This window comes from Ursus arctos, chromosome X (assembly GCF_023065955.2).
Source record: "Ursus arctos isolate Adak ecotype North America chromosome X, UrsArc2.0, whole genome shotgun sequence".
In the NCBI taxonomy this organism is placed as follows: domain Eukaryota; kingdom Metazoa; phylum Chordata; class Mammalia; order Carnivora; family Ursidae; genus Ursus; species Ursus arctos.
In genome coordinates, this window is record NC_079873.1 from 11,560,583 (window position 1) to 11,586,404 (window position 25,822).

General features: G+C 44.2%; 1 protein-coding gene across 4 annotated transcripts; it reads right to left on the minus strand.

Annotated features, from left to right (window-relative positions):
* Positions 1 to 792: 792 nt before the first annotated feature.
* Positions 793 to 25,731, minus strand: ASB11 (ankyrin repeat and SOCS box containing 11). 4 transcript variants are annotated; one of them, XM_044391871.3, is made up of 8 exons: positions 24,667 to 24,726; positions 23,604 to 23,842; positions 15,973 to 16,052; positions 12,442 to 12,549; positions 9,011 to 9,161; positions 6,004 to 6,138; positions 4,461 to 4,652; positions 793 to 1,375 (listed from the first exon to the last, which is right to left on the minus strand). In XM_044391871.3, exons 2-8 carry the CDS (start codon positions 23,719 to 23,721, stop codon positions 1,251 to 1,253), a joined length of 909 nt encoding a protein of 302 aa, XP_044247806.1. In that variant the 5' UTR covers positions 23,722 to 23,842; positions 24,667 to 24,726; the 3' UTR covers positions 793 to 1,250. The 4 variants fall into 4 exon arrangements, with proteins under 4 accessions (XP_044247806.1, XP_026333883.1, XP_057166181.1 ...); XM_026478098.4 differs by lacking the exon at positions 23,604 to 23,842 and having other exon boundaries at positions 24,667 to 25,099; XM_057310198.1 differs by having other exon boundaries at positions 793 to 4,652; positions 24,667 to 24,738.
* Between the last annotated feature and the right edge of the window lie 91 nt (positions 25,732 to 25,822).

Genomic DNA, 25,822 nt, shown 5'->3' on the forward strand with positions numbered 1-25,822 from the left:
GATTAGCTGCATCTCTGACCTCCACCCACTAGATGTCAGTAGCACCCCTCCCTCGGTCGTGGCAACTAAAATTGTCTCCAAACTTTGCCGTTAAATGTCCCTAAGTTGGGGGGGAGGGCAAAATTGTCCCCAGTTGAGAATCAAAGGGCTAGAAAAACTGGGGGAAAAATACATGTTTGGAACAAACCTTAGGATCATTTGAGAGAAAATTTTCTTCTTAGAAGCTAATATGACTCTAGTCACGGAACCACGACAGTAGTACTTAAAACAATTAAAGGTCTATCCAACTTCCATGTTCCAACTTCACAAAAAGGAGGAGGCGAGAAAGAAGAGCTAGCAATGGGAAAAGCAGAAGGGGAACGAGTGGAAAAGAAGAAAAAGAGAGCGGGAGGGGAAGGCTGTGTTTTCTATTATAATCATCATGCTTATCTGGGGCCCAGACTCACAGAAATAATATTGACCCAGCTTTGAGCCCATCTCAGTGACTGGCATTAACATGTCAGACAAAAACCCTGAGGCTCTTGACTCTGCAAACAAGCTGATGGATGCTTAGGTTGCAATACCTATCAAACAGCGCCTGTGGGTTCAGCTAGTTGGGAGCGCCCAATGTTGCTCGAGCCTAGAACTGTTTGCTTCAAGGAACAGCATTTAGTATCAGAAGTGACGAGCGACAGACCCCAACTTCTGGGTGAGCTCATCTCTTCCAACATCTTTCTTATCGACCAGGACCTCAGTAACTGGAAGTTTCTGTTAACTGTGATGTTTTTAATGAATTCAGCATTTACATATATATCGAAATTATAGCAGAGGTTTATTCACAGAAGCAAAGAAAGAAAGGGGAAGGGAAGGAGGAACTAAATCAGGAACACATCTTGAAATACTTACTCTCAACATCATCTTATTCACCCAGATTTACACACGTCTGCATGATATTCAGAATATTGACCCTTAGATAATTAAAGATCATGAATCTTCAAACAGATTATTTTCACTCCCCTTCACAGATTTTTAAAGTTTCTTAACAACAAAAGCTAATAACAAAAAGGCTCCTGGTTGTCCCTTGGTTAATGAGAGCATTAACCGGGAGTTTCTACTCCTCAAGGGTTCCAGTTCATCCGGGACCTACACTAACTGACTTAGTTCATTCGAAGATAGTCAGAGTCTAGTGGTTAGGCATCTACACTAGGTACCCTGGATACAGCAGGCAACAACCTGCTTATTTCCAAGTATCTTCCCACGGCCATTTGGGACTACTGGTACAGCAGGAATCTCTCCAGCAGTTCTGGAAGATGGAGTTCGTGGATGGTTTGATGACATGCTCGACCCAAGCACTTCCGGACACACAGGCGGCAGAGCTGGGAAAGAGCAGGTGGGCCTGGGGAAGAAATGAAAATGTGTGAAGCTCGTGGCAGTGGGGGTGGGGGAGAAGGGAAGACCAGAGGACTGGAAGAGGCTGAAATGTTCTACAAGCTTAAGAGAAGCTGGATCTGTACGTGGATGGCAGAGTGATGGAGCAGACACTAATACACACAGGGACCCCAGTTTGTCCCTCCGGGTGGGGACACATTTAAGTTGACCCTCTAAAGGTAATTGTATTAGTGATATTGAAGAGTGAGGCTAACCAGAGGCAAGCCAGAGATGAAGCATGCGGTCTAAAGGGAATGCACTTCATGTCCACCACAGCCGAACTCTGGAAAGAGCCCAGATGTCCACCGACAGAGGAATGGGTAAAGAAGATGTGGCATATCTATACAATAGAATATTACTCAGCCATCCCGAAGAAGGAAATCTTGCCATTTGCAATAACGTGGACGGAACTAGAGGGTATTATGCTAAGCAAAAGAAGTCCGTCAGACAAAGACAAACACCATTTGATTTCACTCATATGTGGAATTTAAGAAACAAAACAAGAGGATCGTAAGTGAAGGGAAGGAAAAATAAGACGAAAACAGAGAGGGAGGCAAACCGTAAGAGTCTCTTAACTCTACAGAATGAACTGAGGGTTGCTGGAGGGGAGGTGTTGGGGGGGGTGGGGTAACTGGGGGATGGGCATTAAGAAGGACACGGGGTGTAATGAGCACTGGGTATTGTATGCAACTGATGAATCACTGAATTCTACCTCTGAAGTTAATAATACACCATAGGTTAATTAATTGAATTTAAATAAAAAATTTAAAAAATAAATAAAGGGAACGCCCTCTATTCATACACTGTACGTGCCAATGAACGTGATAATACTGGCCGAGGAGAAAGCACAAATGGAAGCGCTGAGCGGGCAGGAGCCTGAGACAGAGCTGCCCAGCAGCGGCCAGCTGCCGAGCGGGTGTTGGGGCCTGTATGGTCACAGAGGCCTCCTGGACCTCCTGGCCCTCGCTGCTCATGAGGTGGTGGCTGGGTCTCAAGTCCTACTAGGAGGGGCCCTCCATTTGCACAAGGCTCCCAGCTCAAGAGAGGATCTAGAGAAAGGACCCAATTCGCTTAACCCCCATTATGCCCAGAACCTCAGTCTCAAGGAAGCTCGTGGAGTCATCACACCCATGGCTTTGAGTGGCTGAAGGAAAGTAAGGAGAGCCAAACTATGTCTGAACAGGACAAATGAGGTTTGGGCTGGAACACTAGTTTGAGGCATTTGTAATGTCCCATTATTCCCTAATCTGTCTCGGTAAAGATCTCTTCAAGTAGACCTGTGTGGTTACTGGACGACACAAAGTTGTCCTTGTCAAGAAAATCCTACCATAACAGGATCTTGCACCCCATGAGAAATGGTGCCCTGCATATGCAAGTAGCCAGATAACATTTGATTTGATGTTTCCAAGGAGTAGCCATGTGATAGGAGCAGCAAATAACGGCCCTCGGTCAAAATCGCGGGAAGTCAGAATGGAAAGCATCTCTACCTGCCACCAAACTAAAGGTCCTCTGGAAAACAGTAGCGCAGACGAATTGTCCAGTCTGCCTACAGAAGTTCAGGCGCCAGAGTGAACTCTGACATAGCTGGCGCTCATCCTTCTGGAGGAAGCAGCTGTATTGATGACAGCAGATGACAGAAGAACTTAAATCCTGGACCTGGAGACGTTTTTGGTGGAAGAAAAGAGGAAATGTGACGAGTGCTATAAACCATCTTCTCAGCTAAGAGTCGGAAAGGACCTGGTATTTCCAAACAGGGAGCTGGAAAGGAAGATCGTGATTCTTCAAGCAGACGTTCAAATAAAGAGCAATCCTTAATGACCTAGACCACTGGAGATAACCTCGACCAGTGGCACTCCAAGTGTGGCCTCGGACCACAGCATCAGCAGCATCACCTGGGAACCCAGTGGGTGTGCAGAGTCTGGACCCCACGGCAGACCTCCTGGATCCAAATCTGCATTTTAACGAGACACACCCACCCCCCCACCCCCCGACTGTGTGATCTGTACTCACGGCAGAACTCAGGAAGCACTGACCTAGAAAATATGCCTAAAATTATTGAACCAAGCATTCCACTTGGAAGGCTTAGAAGACATGAGGGCGGATTCATAAGATGGAACCGGTGAGTGAAATAAAACCCTTCTCTGCCAGAAGCTGTTTCAGAAGGTTCAGGATAGGGCCAGCATAACATTAAAGAGTGCATGTTCCGGGGTTAGACTGCTTGGCTGGAATCCTAGTTCTAGGGTGGAGTCATATGACCTGCTGCAAGCCAGTATCTCTATGCTTCTCTTCTCCCATTTGCACCTGGGCTAGCACCAGTTACCCTAAAGTTCTCCCTGCTTTCAAGTTTTCAGAATTCAGGGAGATTAATCTACATTTCAAATTCAGCTCAGCGCCCGACACATGTATAAAGCTGAATAATTACTATTATTCTTTAATAGTCTCCCAAGCATACAAATGATCGGTAGAGGCTCGGATAATGTTCTCTTTCTGTATGGACTTTGCATGGCTCGCTTTTGAATCTGGAATGCAGAGCGTTTGAGAGACTTGCCTTCTCTCCTCCGGCATCTGTAGCTCCATTAGCCCGTGGTGGAAACGGGAGCGAGGCAGGGGCGGGGGGGGAGAAACAGACCAGGCAAGCAACTTCACCGTTTAGTCCCGGATCGGAAATACGCACTCCGTGTCCACCCTCCAGCCTCTAACGCGAGTATCGCGAATTTCCCCGAAAATGACAAAGCTGAGTCTTGGTCTACTCAGCTGTGCACTTAGGCCAGGATACACGGGGCAGTTCAACCTCCTCGTGGTGAAAACCAATTTCTCTGATTATTTTCTCGTTATGGAAAACGCACTGCGATACACCAGCCGTATAAATGCCATTATGCGATAAGCATATAAAGTCTCATCCCAGTGATGCAAGTGAGACCTGCTGCCTTGCCACACGCCACTCCCAATTAAACAGAGAAAAGAACAAAGGTAAGAAAGTCTAGAGGGAAGACAGGAAGGAGAGAGCGCCGACGCGCTTAAGGGGGAGAAAGGGGCACCCAGCCCTTGCTCACCTTCCCGGAGCAGGAGAGCCTGCTCCACGCTGCTGTTGGGAGCGGCCAGATCCAGCGCGCTTTTGCCCTCGGCGTTTCTGCACTTCAGGGGAGCCCCGTAGTCGGCCAGCAGGTGGATGACTTCCACACTGGACCGCCTCGCCGCCGCATGCAGGGGCGTGTCCAGACGCTGGCCGCGGTCCACGCTGGCTCCTGAAGGAAGACGACCGCACGTCAACGCCAAACGTCACCATGGAAATACCAGGAGCCTAAAACACGGCAGCTGCAGATAATGGCAACTGAAATGTCATGACGTATTTGACAGATCTTGGAAAATGCAGGACTTAAGCCCAGAACCTCAGCAATGGCTACTGAGACCGCCTCAAACTATTTTGATGAGAAAAGTGAGGAAAGATATTTTTAGTCATTAAAAATACGTTACTCGCTTTCCCGTAGGAACTGTGTGACAAACAAAATTAAACATTTGCGGCTCCTTTCACACAGAATTATTGGTTTTTGGCAAAGGGTAAAGTGAAGTTTCTTTAGTATTTCTATTATTCTGGGCTCAAAAAAAAAAAAAAAGATTTCTGAACTACTACAGGGAGTAGTAAATGATGGGGGATAAAAAAAGACCAAAAAAAAATCTTGGAGATAAAAATTCTTATTTAAAGGTTCTTAGTACACAGTCTACCTTTATGTCAGTAGCTAAGTTTGGGGAACCTTTAACTAAATAATAGTTTCAAGACATTTTGCTTTTCCCTGGACTCCCAGTTTCTATATATGCGTTTCAGAATTAAAAAGGTTACTAAGGGGGCACCTGGGTGACTCAGTCAGTTAAGCCTCCAACTCTTGATTTCGGCTCAGGTCACGATCTCAGGGCCATGAGATCGAGGCCTGCATTGGGCTTCACACTCAGAAGGGAGTCTGCTTGAGATTCTATCTCTCTCCCTCTTCCTCTGCCCTTCCCCCCACCTCTCTCTCTCTAAAATAAATTTTAAAATCTTTTAAAAAAAATAATTAAAAATAAAAATTAAAAGGTTACTAAGGATCCTAGCAGAATTGGTCTAAAGGAATCTATGGCAAATGTCTGTTATTTTTGCTATGGGGCATCTTTCTGATAACCACGCCTAGATTCCCCTCTGGGAAACCATCCCCTCAGATTCCCAGTTTCAGGTGTTTCCAGTAAAGCCCAACACCACAGCATAGACTGACATCTAGGCCTAAGCCAATCACCGCATTGTACTCTCCTGGCCACCATGATTGGCTCAGAGATGGGCATGTGATTTGTAAGGAGCCAATGAAATAAAATTGTTTTTTCCCACTAGGACTTATGGGAAAGAAACCCTTACCCTCTTCTTAAACCACCAAGGAGAATCATACCAGGTAAATGGAGCCAATATCAAAGGAAGTAGACACTCATTTCTTTAGAAAAGTTCTGTTTCAAGCATTCCAACATCAAATATTGTCAGAACTTTATCCAGCCTGACAAGAACTTTGTCTTTAAAGCCATAGAAAGCCAACAAAGTTAATAGGTTCCTCTCACAAAAAGATTTCTGGAAGTTACCTAATTCTAGAAGTTTCTTCACACAGTCTACCCTCTGGTAGGTGCAGGCCACATATAGGGGAGTTCCAAGCTGAGGCAGTTCTTGGTCAATGTTAACGTTATTTGCCAGCAGGATCTCCATGCACTCTCTATGACCTGGTGGAAAAAAAAGATAACCTTACTCAAGTAAGGGAAATATTGACTATTTATAGAACAATAGACTTGCTTATCTGGAATGGGCTTTAGAAATAACCTAGATTTTTTTTTAAGCAGAAAAATAATTTGCGGGGGGGGGGGGCGGTGGATCTTAGAAAACTCCAAACTCAAAACCATTAAAAAGAAAAGCATGCCCATACTTCCCCACTTAAATTCCCCTTTGCAGCCCTTGAGGTACCTTCAACAAGACTAAGGGCTCTAAGGAGCACAGCTGAAATCACTCTCTACAATGAAGCCACCAGTTTATAAATAGAGGCTGCAAGATGCAGACGGGTGAACGACTTATCCTATTATTATCCTGAAAAGCCAGAGCTCAAATGCAAGGCCGGGCCCTGATCCCTCTCCATTACAAATCCCTCATTCTCTTCTTCACCCATGTATGGTCTCACCTCCTTATTTTGGTTCAGCTGGAAGACACCTCTGAGAATAAAAAGCCTCGAATATAGAATATATTCAACTGCACTTTCAAAGCCTCAAATATAGGATATATTTAACTGCACTTGCAAATTCGGTGGCTAACAAGAAGTATGCAGACAAGCATTGTCCTCGGAGACGCTGCCCAATGAACAGATTTGATTAATTTGCAGCATACGAAGGACTTGATCAGGAGCAAATACTTCTAGCAAAGAATTGACGGGAGCAAAGAATTGATGGGAGCTTATAGTTTGTTCTCTTTGAAGATTTAAGTGCTTTCTTTAAAAAAAAAAATCTTACCATCACTTCACCAATCTTTTCTTCATAAGATAACATAAAAGCAAGCCTCATCTCAAACCAGGTAGATTTATCACAAATACTAAATTAAGTAGAAATATGCATTAAAATGTACAAATAAGGATCCTATGGATCCAAACTATTTGTTCACATACATAAATATTATACTGGGATTCTAGCATCAATATGTCAAAGCATGGACTCAGACTGACCTAGTCTGTTGGCAGAGGCTTAAAGAATCCAGAACTAATCTCTAGTCAGTACCTAAAACTGCCTGGTAAATACAGGATATCTAATAAGCATTTTTAAGTAATTCCTGATCCTTTTGATTTTTTTCTTTCTTTTTCTTTGCAGAGGAAACTGAGCCTGGTCTGAGTTAAATTTAAGTACTCACAGGAAGATTTACGAAATTAATATATAAATAATAAGCACTAATATAACAGTATCTAAAACAATTAATTTGTTATTTATTCTTCCATTCCGTGGATGTGGGTCCCTAACATACTTGTAGATTCAGAAAAAAAAATACATAGAGACGCATGCATTCATGTGTTTATGATAAGCATGTATATATTTTGTAGGCACACAGATACCAAACACTCCAACATAAAACCATCCAAGTACTGCAGAATTATTTCAGTAATTCAAACCATTCCCAATATTTATCCATTTTTAAATGTTTGGATAGAAATGTAACTAACAGATGAATTTTTACTTCAAATCAATATTTAAAAAATTTTTAAGACTTTTAGATCATTTCCAAAGTAGACCATTTCCCTTCAACTTAAAGGATGTACTTGGAGTTTGGGAAATGACCAGCATCAGTTATTAATCAATAGAAGTTTATTAAATATGTATAAGACATCAAAACCATAGATACATTGAGATTTGGGCCTTTTGTTTCATTTAAAATAATCCACAAAGGGAAAAAAAAAGACAAAAAAATCAGACTCAAATACAGAGAACACACTGCCGGTTGCCAGAGGGGAGGGGGGCGGGGAGCTGGAGGGGGGCAGGGAGCTGGGTGAAACAGGCGGTGGGGATGAAGAGTACACTTGGGAGGAGCACCGGGTGATGGAGGGAAGTGCTGAATTGCTGCTTTGTACTCCTGAAACTAATACAGTACTGTGCATTAATTATACTTCAACTGTTAAAAAATGGGAAAAAAGTAAAAGCACAGGAAAGAAAAATCTGCTGCAAAAAAAATTACCAAGTGACATGTTTAATAACCCGGGGCAAATCTTTCATTATTGCCTTTGGAAATAAAGACTTTCGTCCCCAATTAGACCAGCCAAGATCAGTGTTCTAACTTCCCCATTTTATTTCTTATCTCAATATAAGAGAATAACTCCACCACTGGGTAACAGAAATGTTGCTCTCTCGGCGTGACCTTTGACAAATGGCCTTGGCCTGTCAGTGATACCTTCTTGTTCATGTCTAGCCGATGCATAGAGTTTTTTAAAACCTCATTTGACTCTCATTTCAAAAGTAACTGAGAATATAGGAGTCCAGAATCAACTCCAAGATTTCTAATGCCATGCTTTTTAAAGTTGCAACTTTTTTCCAGTAACTAATGACCTTGAAGTCGGCAGCTCATCTAGAAAGAGTATATTGCTTCTTGCGGACAGTTAGGTTTAATCTTCCATTAGGGATCCTATCAGCCTTGGCTTTCAGACGCTTTCATAATTTATTTTACTGGCTGATGTTTTATGGGCTTTGGGAGATGAGCTGTTCTTTTCTAGTAAAGACAGAGACATAAGCAAAGTACGACTCTTGGAAGTCACCCCTGCCATCCTGACCGGGCCAGCTGCCCCAAAACACCAGGAAAAGCTTCAAGAAAGGGCTGCCGAGAGACTGACTCCCCAGGAAATGTGACATCTGAGAAAGCCGTTCCCAGGTCCCAAGAAGGGCGGCTGCATGCCCCACGGGTGTTTCCTGAAGGTTCAGGCACTCTGAAGTTGGTGCTCTGGGATTCTAAGCAACACGTAGCCTACCGGTGAAGGTCTGGCTGTGTCTTGCACGGTGACCACTGTACTGCTGCCGCCTGCACATCGGAGTGAGCCCCCCCCATGCGGTGCGTGCAGTGGGATGGCCCGTTTACCTCTCTTGACTGCCTCGTGGATGGGGGAAGCCAAGTGCGCCTCGGGCTGGGCCTTGGCTCCGAACTCCAGCAGCACGTTGACACACGCGGCGCTGCCGCTCCGGCACGCGTTGAACAGGGGCGTGGCTCCGTGAACCGTCACTCCGTTGACCTAGGGGAGAGCAGAGACCCAGAGGATTTGCCACTTTTCTATCACCCTTTCCAAGCGTGTACTCCTGTGCGTCTGCCTGGAGGAAGCTCCCAGGCTGGTGAATGAGGGAGGGAACGCTACACCCTTAACAGTATTACGTTTTTTAGCTGCCAGTAGCCTATCAAGTCTCACCTGTACGTAATATCCCAAGTGGGGCAAAATGGGAGAAAGCTTTTCAAATGTATTCATGGGTGTTCCAGAGCTTCTTAGGAGCCTCCTAATCATTGAGGAGTTGTCCTGTTTGGTGGTTAAGTACATGGCTTCTGGAATCATTAGCTTGGGTTCAAATCCCAGCACCCTCTCTTCTACCTGTTCAGGGATCTTGGTTGGGATACTAACTTTCTGTGCCTCAGTTTCCTTAAACTAGGATCATAAAAGAATCAACCTCATGAGGTTATTGGGTGGATCAAGGGAGTTACTACAGGTCAAACACCTAGAACACTGCTTCAGGCCGAGTAAACATTTAAGCATTTGCAACAATTATTTTCACTTTCCATTAATAAGGATCCGACTCCCGCTCCCAACCATGAACAAACATGGCAGGAACCAAAAATGCTGGGAGAAACCAGGTCCTCAAATCTGTGCTTGCAAAAAAAAAAAAAATCTCAGCAATTCCCCCACAGTTCTGTCTCTCTTGCCACAGTTCTGTGTCTCTTGCCACAAAGGTCCTTACTGGTCTATAATCCATACACACCGCATGTGCCGGCAGTGACTCCCGACGAGATCGTGATCAAGCCAAAGGCACAAAGAAAATAGCCATCAGTGCGGTGTCCCTCGCTGCCTTCCGGGGACGTGGGAGGCATCTTTGAGTAGTAGCAATAGATTGGAATGAACGTCAGGGAACCAAAGCATTCTAATGGTGGGGAGGCTCTGACAGGATCGAAATGGAGGACAATAAAGGCTTGATGTCAAACCATTTGCCTCAACAACTCAGGATACATAATCAGGATCCTAAGTTTCTTTGTTTCAGAAACAAAAAAAAGAGGGTGCCTGGGGGGCTCAGTCAGTTAAGTGTCTGATTTTGGTTCAGCTCGTGATCTCAGGGTCTTGAGATCAAGCCCCGTGTATGGCTCCATTGGGCTCAGCTGGGAGTCTGCTTGTCCCTCTTCCTCTGCCCCTCCCCCTGCTCATTTTCTTTAAAATCTTTAAAAAAAAAAAAAAGAAACAACAAAAGCTATTTCTCCACAGTGCCACGATAGCCCCTGTTAAATTGGAACGTCAAACAGGAGATGCTAAGGTGGCAGAGACAGACAAGGACAGGGCACAATGTGTGTGAATTCATACAGTCTAGGGATTTCCGACCGATTTACATTTTTACTGAAAAATATCGGGTGGGGCTGGTTTGATTTGACTTGTTTTTACTGAGAATCATCCTCATCCTCAGTCCCAAAGCCGTCTAATTTGACTTCCTAAGTTTCTCAGTTCAGGTCAGCAAACATTTATTGACCACCTATTAGGCGCCAGTGTTTCTGAAGCAAAGGCGGGTTAAGACAATCGCCTCTCCGGAATCGGTTGAATTCTATCAGGGAAGACCCACACAAACGGAGATCATTTTGACACGATACTAAGTGCTTTAGATCACTCTAAGAGCAAGACAAAAGAGAGGACAGACGAGAGCTATTTCGGAAGTAAAATGAGCAGGATGCGGGGATTCATTAGTGGGGGAGAGGGAAGATCAGGCCGAGCCCAGGTTTGGAAGGTGGGAAAGCACGAGTACGTTTCGCGGGGGCTCTGAGACTGGACGGGCCGGAGGAGGGGCCGGTCCCCCACGAAGAACATCATAAGCAGCGTTTCAGATGCACTGAGTTTGAGGCACCCACAGGGCTGCCAATTTTGAGGAATTTTCTACTGATCGACCAACTTTCTTTGATTCTCTTCTTCTGATTTAAATGTTAAATAATACAGTATCGACTGTTCCCTCATAAGACTGCCAAAACCAAGGGACCGTGTCTTACTCTTTCTTTCTCCTCCACAAAACCTCCCAGCTTCGTACCAGCACACACTCCTCTACAAAAGGATGCTGTTTGCTCTTTTCCACCAACAGAAGGAAAGGGCCCTCTGGGGTGCCTGGCGGGGGGCGGGGAGGGCGCAGTCAGTTAAGAGTCCGACTCTTGGTTTTGGCTCAGGTCACGGTCTCAGGGTCGTGAGATCGAACCCCACATCGCACTCAGCGCGGAGTCGGCTTGGGTTTTTCTTTTTCCCTCTCCCTCTGCCCCTCCCCCCACCTAAAATCAATCAATCTTAAAAAAAAAGGAAATGGCCCACACCCAACCTCACCCTTATCATTACACGTGAGCTAAGTAGTAACGTAAGGAAGCGCTACCTAATAAAAATGCATGACCACTGTGGCATCGGGAACATCGCTTTTGCCCAAGAAAGACTTTCATATTCAGTTCTACGTGTAGAAACCCAACTTCCACATAAAATGCAAAGAAAATCTCCCATAAGCACTTAAAAATGTTGCAGCTCAAGAAACAACACAAGGACCGAAATTAAAAACCAAAATTAGCAACAAAATGATAGCTTGCAACTAAATAAATGTCACTGAGATTTTCAAAAGTTTTAATTTTACAATTCCGTTGTGATATCGGTGTTACAACACAGCAGCTCAGCCACTCCTTAGCCTTGAACTGAGGGTACTGGGTGATGTAGGGCAGCGTGGAATCACCTTATTGTATACCTGAAACTAATATAATGCTGTATGTTAACTACACTGGGGTTAAAGATAATATAAAAATAAAATAAATATACAAAAGAAAAAGAGAAATAAAGGTAGAATTTCAAAAGAAGATAAAGTTAATTCTGTTGGATTTTTTTCAATGTATTATTTACTAAAAGCTCATGTGATGATTTTGCTCAATGAAAATAATTGTTGGTTTAGGGTGTTGCATTAAGAGTGTTTCTGTTGTTGTTCGTTTAAATTGTGTTCTTTTTAATGTTTCCCAATCAATGTCCCAAGATCGGTTTTCAAATAAGTTCGGTTCCAGTTGATCTTTTGAAACTCAGCATCACAATTTTCAAAGATTCTTGTGAATTACCTCATTGGAATGTTCGCCCAGGGGCACAGAGGCTGGAGAGGGGAGGGACCCGCAGTGTGTGGGTGGCTCAGGAATGTGCACGCAGACAGGGCCAGACCCGCCTACACCCCCAGGGGTGTAGTAGTCTGGAAGGTAGCATCTCTGTAGACGCTAGCAGGTGCAGCTGGGCAGACAGAGCCGCGGGGTGGGGGTGGGGTACTCACGTGCGCACCATTTTCCAATAAGGCTTTAGCGCAGGCTACGTGGCCTCCAAGGCACGCCTCGTGGAGCGAAGAGACCCGGTTAATGGTCACGAGGTTCACGTTGACGCCCTAGAATTTGAAAAGAAGGGGTTAAAGGCTGCATTAGCAATAGTAAGGGAAGCAACTCCTGGACTGGAGAGTACAAAGGCAAGTGGACAGGGCTCCTGGGATCCATGAGCCATGAGCCGTGAGCCGCAGTAGCAGCATTGCCAGGGAGGGGGGAGGGGGGGCACGCAACTCCGCTGCGTGGAGCGCGCTCTGCAGGACCAGCGTCTAGGGGCCGGCGGCTTCTCCCAACCCTCATCTCCTTACCCAGGCCCAGCACGTCCCCCTCCTCTTCCTGCAACGCTCCACCTTCCTCCATGTGACAGATGACAAGATCAACTGACTTCAAGCCCTGATTTTCACAACTTGGCCCTTACCATCCCTCCCCCCGCCCCATGATTACCACTTTCTGTCTGGGAAATGAGTTAGGTCCCTGCCGGTCCCTCCGAGCGGAGTTCTGCTCCTGATTTCCTGCCTCCTCACTGGCCCGTTGAAAGCTTCCAAAACCTAGTGTGTGACCCTGAACCCCAAACCCCCACCTAAGTTGCCAGACCTCCCTGGTGCTGAGGGCATCCCTGCTGTGGCCAGCCGCTGGGACTGCCCACGACTGCGGGTCCCTTCATCTTAGGGCCTATGCCTCCTTGGTCCTGTCCACTCTTGTGTCCTGAATATGGCGTCACTACTCTAGAGCCGTGCTACAGATTTCAAATTGGGTATTTAATACAATTAGAAAAATCTTGTCCTTTTCCTATATATGATTTCCTTTAAAAAAAAAAAAAAAAAAGATAAACAGGCTAGTCCACAAGGTGGCAGCAGTGCACTAGAAAAAAAATTGCATCTGGCACACGTTCTCAGAATCCCTGCGTCTCTGCGCATGTAATGCTGGACGGGCCTGAAAGACCATCTAGAGTGAATCACCTCCATTGTGCACGAGGAAAGAGAGACGCAGACAATTCCAATTATTAATAAGACTTAAGGCTCCCTAGCGGTGGATGACAGCCAGCCTGAGAGTTAGGAGCTCCTGATTCCTGGTTTAATGTTTTACTCCACCACGATGTATGTGAAATAGAGTAAAAAATAGAATAATACATTTTTCACTAGGGTGTAAGGGTGAGGAAGTGGGCATGCGCTGAGAAAAAGTTGAACTTTTCTCCGAAGAACGCTCCTCACACATTTAAGCACACTGGTTTATAGAAACCAACATGCTTATGGAGTATAGTTAAAGGGGGGTGCCTGGGTGGCTCAGTTGGTTAAGCGACTGCCTTCGGCTCAGGTCATGATCCCAGAGTCCCAGGATCGAGCCCTGCATCAAGCTCCCTGCTCAGCGGGGAGTCTGCTTCTCCCTCTGACCCTCTCCCCTCTCATGCTCTCTCTCCCTCTCTCTCTCTCTCAAATAAATAAATAAAATCTTTAAATAAATAAAAATAAAGAAGTACTAAAGGCAATGTGGGATCCTGGATCAGAGCCTGGGAGAGAAAAAGGAGTCTGTGGGAAAACGGGTGTAATTCCAATAGTCTGTAGTCAACACTATTGTACCAATGTTAATGTCTTAGTTTTGACTGAAGTACAGGGTTATATATGATATTAGCACCAGGGGAAGTTGGGTGAAGGGCATGCGGGAACTGTCTGCACTCTCTTCACAACTCTTCTTTAAAATTATTCCCAAATTAAAAGTTTATTTAAAAAATACTAATAAGGGGTGCCTGGGTGACTCAGTCGGTTAAGCGTCTGACTCTTGATTTCAGTTCAGGTCTTGATCTCAGGGTTGTGAGTTCAAGCCCCATGTTGGGCTCCATGCTAGGTGTAGAGCCTACTTAAAAAAAAAATACTGGGGCGCCTGGGTGGCTCAGATGGTTAAGCATCTGCCTTCGGCTCAGGTCATGATCCCAGGTCCTGGGATCGAGACCCACGTCAGGCTCCCAGCTCAGCTGGGAGTCTATCTCTCCCTCTCCCTCTGCCTCTCCCCCTGCTTGTGGTCTCCCGGTCTCTCTCTCTCAAATGAATAAATAAAATCTTTTAAAAAATACTAATAAAAGTGTCGAGGTGGGGGGCTGAAAGGGAAGAGGTGGATGTAAGACTTTTCACCTTTTAATTTCATTTTAATTTTCAAACTGTGAATATATTACATATTCAAAATAATCAAATCAGATCAAATTTTAAGTGCTTAGACATAAGCAAGTCATAAAAATCAAGTACAAAATCCATTTGATCATTACTGGCAGTACTGTTTTCCTTTTGTCTCTACTTTCTTAAGAAGTAACCCAGCTCATAAAAGAGGAAGTAAAAAAAAAAAAAGGCTTGTGTGCATACGTGTGTGTGTGCACACGCACACACACACGCACACACACAGAACCATGCGTCCAGCTGTTTAAATTCAAAATGGTAAGGAAGCCAGGTTCGGTGGTAGCTAGGATGTGGAAAAAACATGTAATGAATCGCCTCCTCTATACACATGTAGACTCTAAAACAAAGTCAGTGGAGCATGTACACTTTCGTTCATTCACTTTACAAATATTTACCAAGCCATTATTCATTGTTCAAGGTGTGAGGGATACAGTCATCAATAAAAATGAAGTAGCCTTAATAACTAGGACTTTAATGAATCTTCCCAAAGGAGTAAGATTTACCCATGTCAACCTATTGTAATGTTTGCTCCTGAGATACTGTATCATCCGGGTAGGCAGACTCTAAAATGGCTCCCGGTGATCCCTGATTCCTGGTTTTGGCCCACTGCGTACTTCCTTCCCTTTGAATGTGGGCTGGATTCACTGACTCACATCTAATGAATAGAATATAGCAGAGGTGATGGGATGTCACTTTGGAGATTAGGTTATGCTAAGACTTCCTTCTTAGGCACTCTCTCGCACTCTCTCTGGAGGAAGCCAGCTGCCATTTCATGGCACAGCCCTGTGGAGAGGCCTTGTGGCAAGGAGTTGAAGCAGCCAACAAGTCCACAAGTGAGGGTGGAAGCAGATCCTCCCCCCTCAAGCTGTGAGGCGACTGCAGCCCTAGCTGGTACTTGGCTGCCTGCAAGAGACTCAGAGCCACAAGCACCCAGCCAGGCTGCTCCTTGGCCCACAGAAGCTGCGAGAATCTCTGCTGGTTGTTTTCAGCCACTGCGTTTTTGGGGTCATTTGTTATGTGGCGGTAACTGACTAATGTGGTTTCAGGGCCATTGTTAGGCACGCTGAGAGAGTACGGGGTGTGTTAATGTGAGAAAAATTTGAGGGCATCTGCTGTCCCCCTCACAGGGAAACTGCCTATGGGGTCAAGGCAGGCCCAGAAGAGGGGGAGGGTGCTGGGCATAAAAAATGAGGATATGTACATGTAGACTGGCTGCACGGGCCCCCGGATGGGGTGAGCAAGACCTCTGCCACAGCCAAAGCTCCGAAAGCGCGATGCTGATTATGGCGCAAGGGCAAAGGAGCAAGTCTTCGGTTTACTTACCTGTGCAATTAAAGTTTTAAGGGCCAGTAAGCGCCCCTGGGCGGCAGCTTCATGAAGTGGGGATCGGTCAGCCCAGCAATCTGAAACACATATCGAGCTCAGAGTCAAAGTCTGGAGTCTTCTTCTGGCTGTTGCATCACACTGCCCACCCACCGTGGGAGGGGTTTGGGGAAGACAAGGGAAGCTCCTACCACACATCAGGCTCTCTCACCAGCCCCTTTCAGGGTGACGAGCCACTGAGTGTACGGCCCACTGGTCTAGTGCTGTGCGCGGAGAGGGAGCACAGACCATCTCTCTCACTCTTTGGGGGGCAGTTTTCACAAGCAATAGATTTAGTTCAAATACGTATTGCCCAGGACCTGGGTCTGATAGCTCTAAATAAGGCAAAATGAAGGGCAAAGCTGGTCACTGAGCCTCCCTGCTTTCCCCCTGCCCCCGCCTCCCACCCTCACCTCTACCCTGAAAACTCAACAGCCTGTACCCCACGATGGAGGCTGGAGGATCAGGGGAAATGGGATGGTTCTCAATGCCCTAGGTAATTGTCTCGGTTTCATTTTGGTCATGAGGCGTATCTGTTAAAATGATGCAGAATAAGTATGGTTTTTCAGATGACACAATCTTCCAAAAATTTCCTGCGGGCAGTTGGGCGTGATGGCTAAGTGCAGAGCCCGTGGGACCACACTGCCTGGGGTCACGTCCGACCTCAACCCCTTTCTGCCAAGAGGGGCAAGTTACTAAAATTATTTTGACCTCGATTTCGTGACTTGTAAAATGGGAGTCTAGTAATTTGGTATTTAGCAAGTGCTTTGGTCTCTAAGTAGGCCAATAAAACACATCAATAATGTTAGGTACTCGACAACTTATGATTAGTAAGTACACATGGCAGGGTGAGTATTTTTTTTCCTGTACTCACTTGTTAGTAAACAGGCTAACCAGCTTCAAGGGGCATTTGAGAAGTAACCCTCTTTAAACATGCCAAAGGGCAATCATTTGTTTGGGATGAACACCTGTTCAGTTTGCAAAATTTCAAACATAATCGTGCTCTTCATTCACCCAATAGCATGTAACACAATTTGGATTTCACACAAAGGGTCCATCTTATCAACCTCTTCTAGGGGATCCGGATGGTGCCAAGAATTTGGACTTTCCTATACCAGCGACCTTGGCAAACACAACCCCGCCAAAGATGGGATTACGAGAGTGTGAAATAACTCGAGGCCACAAGGACAGAGTGAACTTCTCCAACAGATGAGAACCCGGGCCATAAACATTTCAGTAGTCCCTCTTCTTATATTGCAATTCAATTTTTACCTTCTCTTAACTCTGAGGTTATAAAAAGAGGGAAGGCTAAAATGAACTCCATAGGGTTGGATTGAAATTGGAGTCGTTTGTACAAAAATGTGATTCAATGTATGTATATTTCTATTTCTATTCATATTTATATTATTTTAACAGGTATTGGAGAAATGGCTAATTTCGGGCCCAGGCCAAGAAAAATACAAGATGGGCCTTGAATACCTTGCTGGGAAGACAATGAATGATGGGACATGTCAAAAAGACACGGGGCTTCCACTGGTCAAACATGGGATGACCTGAGCATCGAAATTAAATACGGTAGTAGGTGATTATATCCTATCAAATAAAATAGGAATCTCTAAGTCCTCACTGATATAAATTAATATATAAATAGTGAAGAGGAAGCTCTTCCTCACAGAACGCCAACTGGGGAACGTAGACGAAATCGTCAAATCCGACTCAAGTTATCTCCCCACAAAATAATTACTAGTTATAAAGGAAACACAGGCCATTTCACGGTGAAACAAAATTGTAGATACCACCTTACCCAGGGGATCCAAGTTAACATCAGAAGTGATGGGACAAATATTAGCACAGTGTGCCACGGGATGGACTGCGATGGGTGACATCATGTGCTGAGGGAATGCAACGAAAAAAACCACACCATAGCTTGTGTAATATTCCTGCTTGAGATGCATAACCCAAATCTAACCCCGAGGACACTGTGAACCAGCACAACATCCAAAGGCCCGCATGGGATCCTTTTGCTCTCAAGGACATTATTAGGACAGTTGGGTAAATAGGAATGGCGTCTCTGGGCAAAGAGGAGTGGGAATTCTTTGTACCATTCTTGTAACTTTTCTGTCACTTTGAAATTAGTTCCAAAATTAAAAAGTGTGATACACACACATACATAAATTGAAACTAATTTATATATAAATTTATCTATATACACATATAATCACTGCTGTTTTCATATTCCTGGTAGAATGTGTGATGCTTTTATAAGAAAAACAGATAACAATTTTAACATGTTAAAAATCTTGTGCTTGTATCTCTACTTGTTCCTGAGTCAGTTAAAAGCTGATGGAGTATTTTGAAATCTCTTCCGACATTTATAATTTGCATAAGCTGACAATAATGAGATAATGAATGCATATAATCCTCAATTAGTCAGCCTTGGCTTTCCTCTAATACATCTCCACCTCATTCAACATGAACTGTGTTTCGGACACGTTGCCCTCTTGCCTAATCACTCTTGGAAATGGACACAGGCACTGGGGTTGGAAGGACAGTCTTCATCCACAGAGGGCAACTCAGCACCCTGACCAATGTAAGAAGCAAACCCACAGCCACAGCTCGGTTATTCTTTTGTTCCAAGAAGAGCCAGTCAACCCGAGTCACCTGAAGGTATGCTATAGAAGTGTTTGATTCAAAAATCAAAACAAGGTTTACATGGTAACTTGCTACTGTGAAATTGGAATACTAACATGAAATGGCTTTATTATTTTTAAAACTTACCTCCAGGTGGGCTGTGGCATCCCCTTTCCTTCTGAGAAGCAGGAACCTTACCCACATCTTTGTCCTGTTTCTAGTAACTTCTGTCACTCACCAGTCCCCTAAGACCCACTGCACACATATAATGGAGAGATCTCAAACCTAATGTCGAGTGAAGGAAGTGAGACACAAAAGAGCACGTGCTGTGTGACCCCTTTCCCTCGCGTACAAAAGGGGCCCAACTCACCTGGGCTGTTATGGGTCAAAAGGACCCCAAGGAGGGACGGGGGCTGACTGGAAGAGCAAGGAGTAGGGGCCACGCTAAGAAGACACAGTTTCTTGCTCCTGGGAGCCGACACCTGATCCCATTCGCCTTGTGAAAATTCATGCAGATGTTCGCTTAGAATTTGTGCCCTTGCCTGTATTTACAAAGTGCTTCAACAAAGAGATTTTCAAACCACTAGTCTCCGGGGCAGTCCACTTTAAACTACAACCTCTGCTCTTCTGCCTTCCCCAGCCCAGGGCACGGCCCTCTCCAAGCAGCTGCCGACGGAGGAGTGTTCTCACACGCGTCCCCACCTCCTCCTTCTAGGTGCCAGCTCCCCCAGTGCCTCCGGGGTGGCGAAAAGAGAAGGGAAGACGTCACCCCGGTTCACTGCAAGAGGAGGCCAGTCTCACTCCTGGTCTCACTGCAGGCTTGCCCTTCCTGCTGGGGCTCACTTCCAGGCCCCCTTCCTATGTATTGGCCTTGGGCCGCCTCTCCTAGTGTCCCCTGTCAACGCAGCACCCTCTGACACCCCCGACTCCCACACCACACCTCGGACGTCATGGCAAGCCTGCGGAGTCTTCTTCCATTCCACCATGAAAGCAGGCGTGGTGAGCCGTCCGGGGCTTGTCTCTCACCACAGGACACCTCTCCGCTTCTCTTTTCCCATAGGATAGGCCTGGGGGCAGCTCAGCCCAGGGGGGCAGCTCAGCAAGTTGCCTGAGCGGACTTCCACCTTGAGAGGGAAATACCAAGCTCCCCTCCTGCCAGGGGCCCCTTATCTCAACTTGTATTTCTCCTGGAGCCCCCACCCTTGGCCTTCCAGAGAGGAGGGCGGGGAAGAGACTTGCTTCACGAATGGGAACACCCCCAAAATGCATGCCAACACATTCACCCCACATGAAGAGATCCCACTTGCAGCAAGTGGCAGAAATAGCACCAAACTCCAAGCTTTTGTGACTTAGAGAACACACCCTGCTCTAGTGTTTAGAACTACTGGCTTTCAATGCCGCCTCACCTCCAGGCCGATTTACTGGCCCGGGATGCTTAGCTCTACCCACCGTCTCCCCATACCTAGCATGAAATGAATCCACTTGTTATCACCTTAAAAGCAGAACTCATTTTTGCTTCCCAGCTGGAAACAAAACCACTCTAAAGGAAGTCACCTTTCCAGTCACACTGTTTTCCAGCACTCGCTTCAAAGGACCTTGAGTTTTCACACAAAACCCTTTCCAGCAACTCTGCCATGGTGGGCTCTGCTGTTCTCCTCTTCTTACTCCCAACACGCAGTCTCTCACCCTTATCATTCTTGTTTTCAAATTGGAGCTAATTGTGAGAAATGAAGGATAAAAGTTATTTGGCAGCTAGGGACTTTTTCCATTCCTTTCAGGAAATATCAACTAAGCTCTCCAAAGAAATGAAAGCCCAAGTAGAACTCAACCATTCTCTTCTAAGGCAGCCTATTTTTAGTCCGTTGGCGGACTGCCTGTGTCACAGGGCTGCAAGCACATTAGGAAGATAGTTTACTGGACAAATATGTGGACTTGTTCCTGATGAGGTGTATGGAAAATGTTCAAGTACTTTTTCATCCCCCCGCCTTTGACTTTTTCTCAGAATATGATTTATATCTCTAGTTCTCAGATTCTTTGAATAACAATTTCATGACAACTTCTAAAACCACAGATTTCAATAGCAAAATCGGTTCCGAAGGAATATAGTTGTCTGAGGGCCAAGTATTCAAGATAAAACCTATTATGACTATTTAAAAGTATATTTTTTCCAATTTTCCCCTTCCTAATTCCAACAAGTATTTAAGGTTACTGGTTTATTATTTTTAAAGAACCACCTAACTGGTTATAATCTCCGGCGCACATGGAACAATCTTTATTCTCTTTATTCAAGTTCCAAAATTATATGAAGCAATATCTTCTCCTGCAGCATCTATCAAATTAAAAAATTCAAAAGAACTTTCAATTTCGAACCAAAATCTACGCAAGAGCCTAGCAGAATTAACGGTATTTTAAGTCAAACAAAGGTAATTGACAAAAACCCATATTATAGTAATTTCATGGGATACCTAAAATATTATAATTAAATTGAGTTAAAATGCATACTCTCTAGAACACACAGTTCTAATCAGGAGATGCACCGTGGTCAACGAACATCTTTCTGTAGGGTGTTAGAAAGAAGGTGCCCTTGAGCCCATCAGGAGCAGGAGAGCCGAGCTAAAGGTAGCAGGTGGTGTGGGCAGAGCCCCTGCTGAGGACTGGCTGTCCAAACTTGGGAAAGCCAGCAGGCACCTGTGAGAGGTCACTACGCAAAGGATGGCTGGGCCAAGGCTTGAGAAGCCAGCCAGCAAAACTGAGCAAGGGTAGAAAGCTAGGCAGAGGATGAGGCAAGAATGAACCAAAAGCAGGAAAAACCTGTTGGAAGGGGAAGGACAGGAAAAAGGAGTCAGGATGTTGAGTCACACAGAGGCGTGGCCATCAAATCGAGGTGAGTCTTTTGAATTTAGAACAAGGACAACTGATTCTAAGCGTTAACACTTAGACAAGAACTAATCTTTTAGATTTGGCTTCACATAAACTTTTTTTTTTTCAAAAAAGAGTGCAATAGTTCCCCAATCTCTTATCTGCAATTGTAAAATCGCCCAGATTTTGAAAACCAAGTTTTCCCCCAAGTTGGATGCAAACTCCTTTGGCAGCAAAGCATGGTGAGGACTCAGGTTAAGCAATTTATTCTTTTTCATTTGTATTTCTGCTTAGTTTAAAATATCAAATATAATACAGAAACAGAAATATCAAAATGTTTGATTATGGGAGTGCTGTGTAATATACACCGTACACACCGTGCAGTCTTTCCAGTATCCCCGAAACTCCTGAATCCTGAACCACATCTGGCCCAAGGGTCGGGAAAACAGATGAGCAACCTGTAGCTACACTTTATTTTTATCAAGTTTGATGACCAAGCCCTAGACTAAATATAGCTTCAATTCTGGCCCAATGAGCCAAGGCGGAAAAATCATATACCACGTCTGTCAGGACAAAGTGCCCATAGAAATCTCTGTGGGCTGAAGGTGGGTGCTTGAGATGCAGCGCCAAGGGCCAATGACAATGTTTTAAACTTAAATATATATGTATATATAATTGACCAATCACACAAAGAAGCCCGAAAAATCAAAAAACCAGCCAACCATAGTTTACCTCAAGTCTGGTAAGTTATCAATAAATGTAATAGTTTAAGCCACAAAGACCTATTGAATGATGTATTCCAGAATATGAGAGTCCAGAATTAAAAAAAAAATTCCAGAAGATTTTACAGCCCCAAAAATGATCTTTAATGAGGGACATGTTGCTAGGTGTAGCTTCCAAAAGAAAGCGTGCCAGGACCTATGACAGGCTAAACTCTGCCCTGGCTGAGTTTTTAACTATGCTCCCCTTGTTTTTGACAGCTCTGCTGATAGTTTACAGGAACATAATATGCTATTGGAATCAAGAAATTTAACCTTGGACTGAGACTTTTCTAAGTCAATTAGCTAACTTACTGATTAAATGTCACATATTTTCCCAACCGACATTTGTCTGACCCGTAAGCAGCGAGGAGAATTTCCGGTTTGAGCTGAAGACTGGCACAGAATTTTGTTAAGACATCTAGCTTTAGGTATACAGCATCTGGGGGCGCCTGGGTGGCGCAGTCGTTAAGCGTCTGCCTTCCGGTGTTCTGGGATCGAGCCCCACATCGGGCTCCTCTGCTGGGAGCCTGCTTCTTCCTCTCCCACTCCCCTGCTGTGTTCCCTCTCTCGCTCGCTGTCCCTCTGTCACATAAATAAATAAAATCTTAAAAAAAAAAAGTATACAGCATCTAACTCCTAACAGTGTCAAAAGAAGAAAAGCACTGTTTCTGGCATGTTGCTGCCTAATTACAGAAAGCCTTATTTACCACATCTGGATATACTGTCTATTATATATACGTGTGGGTGGGTGGGTGTGTGTATTCAAATACACACAAAGTCACCCACATACACGTATCTGTATACATAGAAAGGAAATTAAACTGAGAAATTAGCATGTACTATTCTCCCCCTTCCACCTCGTTAATGATAATCAAAAAATACGGTTTTGACTTTATAATATCATGCAACTTGCAAATTAAATGAATTTTATCCTAGGAGCTTGACCAAAGGAGGACACATGAGCTAAAGAATGAATGAGCTCTATTTAAGAGATTTGTATTATGGCTCCAGGCCTAAATCCAAACCATGTTTATGTAGGTTTTGACTACTATTGAACCTTTTTAAGAGTGTACTTAATTCAGGATGACAAAGACAGACACAATGCATGTGAGCAAGAGGACAAAACATTCTTAACACACTCCTGTCAATACGGGCTTTGCTGAACTTTACCTCATTTAAACCGTGAGGAGGATCGATCTACGAGAACATCCATCCTGTGTTACTGAAACTCTTAGAAAGCCCCTGCCCACATTTACACGTTAAATCAGAAAACAGATTTTCAGATCACGCTTAACTCGAAATGAAAGAGAAACTTTTTTAAAACCAGTCGAAGCAACATACCTCCCTGAAATGTGTGACAAATGTAATCCCCAAAAGAAACTGCTTTCCACCTTCCGGGCCTTCTGACAATTCCTGAAACTTCAAGATTCTCCTCATTTCCCCCAGTGAATTGAAGCATTCTGAGGCTTTGTCTTTGGAGGTCTTATTTTTTGGGGGGATGAGACTGCCGTCATCTAGTGTCTTCAAAGTTGTCTAGTGTATTGCAATCACACTGCACAGGTCTATTTTGAAAGAGAATCCTGGGTGCAAATTGACATGGATACTAGTTCAAGAATGATGTCATCCTGGAACCCCTATGAACACTAAGAATACAGAGGGAAATTGGGAACTCTGTTTACGAATAAATACTCCTCTATCAAGTGACCATCCCAGCAGCAACAAGAGTATCTGATCCATTTACTTTTGTAGCAATTCCCTCCAGTTAAGGTAAATCATTTCTTGAGAGGACTGGAGAATAAGTCCTACAGAGCATGAGACTTTAAAATGTTTTTCTCAAATGTTGGCATTTCATCTTAGAAAAACCTTTGTTTGCAGAGCTTTGCACAACGCCGTGTATACACGGGTTTAGTGCAGGGTTTTTTTCTGACAGTGATGAGTAGGTAATGGATTCGAATTGCAAATGACAACACAAAAACATAGATAGCACGCCACATTTGCTGCTTTAAATCAGATTTACTGGTCATTCTATTTCCTGAGGACACTTAGTCTTGTTAGAATGCATTGTTAAAGTCTGCTTAAAAATATTAAAGAAAATAATCCCATATAAGTCGTTTTCTAGGTTAGTAGAAATGAAGTTTCTCCAAATACTCTTAGAATGCCACTACCTTATTTACTTAAGTAATAACCACTAACCAAACTACAAACTTGCAAAAAATAAAGCTGAAAATCCTTCAAATTGGTGCAGTCAACATCATTCGCTACTTTAAATAATAATTTTTAAAACTACCCACACAAAGAAAGCCAAAGGATAAATAAAATCTGCCCTCTAAAAATATTACTCATATGAACTATCTAGAAGAGGTTTTTTAAAAAAAGATTTAGGAGCAAATCCATGTGTTTTTACCTGAAATTCCACCATAGATCTCTTCTGCTATCCTAGCCGCTTCTTTTCTATTTCCTTTGACGATATAGAAATGAGTTAGGAGAGCCAAACAAACTTTAATTAGAAGTTTGAAGAAAAAAAAAGTAGCAAACATTGTAATAAAAATGTTTTTAAAGCCATAGGAAACAGGACCGTCTTCCATTTTGGCTTACAGTCTGTGTAGGTTCTTGGTACTGCAAAATCTCACTGAGTTATCACTGGTATCATATGACATCTATTTTCAACTTTCTAACCCTTGGTGCTCCTGTTACTGAGAACTCACTCGTACATTCTAAGCTAACTGTGATTTGGCGGCTGCATGTGCTGACTTTCAGAGCAATGTGAAATGAACTCCAGAAACTTCCTTTTAGACCTGCATTCCTCAGTGCTATTTAACACACAGGATTTCTGGCAGGATCTTTTTTATTCCTAAATCCCAATTTGTGCTACATTACGTGGGAAGAGAGCACTGGAGAGAAAAAACAAACTTCTCCGATCCCATGGGGACACAGCAAGTTCTCTGAAGTGGGAAGTGTTGGCCCCAGACCATTACATTTTCTCTCCTCCCGCGGTTTTGGGGAGATAATGTCCCAATCTAAAATATGACCAGTTAAACAAGACCATTTACTCTAAGGCAGTATTTAGTAAAGGGCTCATCTTGGATGCCTCTCCAAGTGGATGTGTCAGATTGAGGGCATTAGACCACTTGCTCTAATGGTCTCATCCATGACAACGTCCGCTAGCAAAGCCCATCATTCATTTCCCATTTCAAGTGTCAGTAAAGGTGGTGCCTCGGACTGGAATATGGGCGTTCTCCTTGACCATGGAAGAGTTACAGCGAAATGGATGAAGAAGATGCCCTATGTTCTAGGTGAATTATCCAAAGATTCTATGTTTCAAATACCTTCTCTCGTTGGACAGTATTCTCTTGCAGCCCTCACTCTTCAACGTGCGTCAGTGGGCCAATACAAGGGAAATCGACTTATTGTTCATTTCCCTCACCTACAAAAATTAGATGAGGAAAATCCAGGTCTCCTCTTGCATTCTTAGCTATATTACATTTTCAAAAATCTCTACAAACTACTGAAAGAGGCAAGCCAAAAAAAACTGCAAAAGCAGACTAAAGAAATCTTACTTA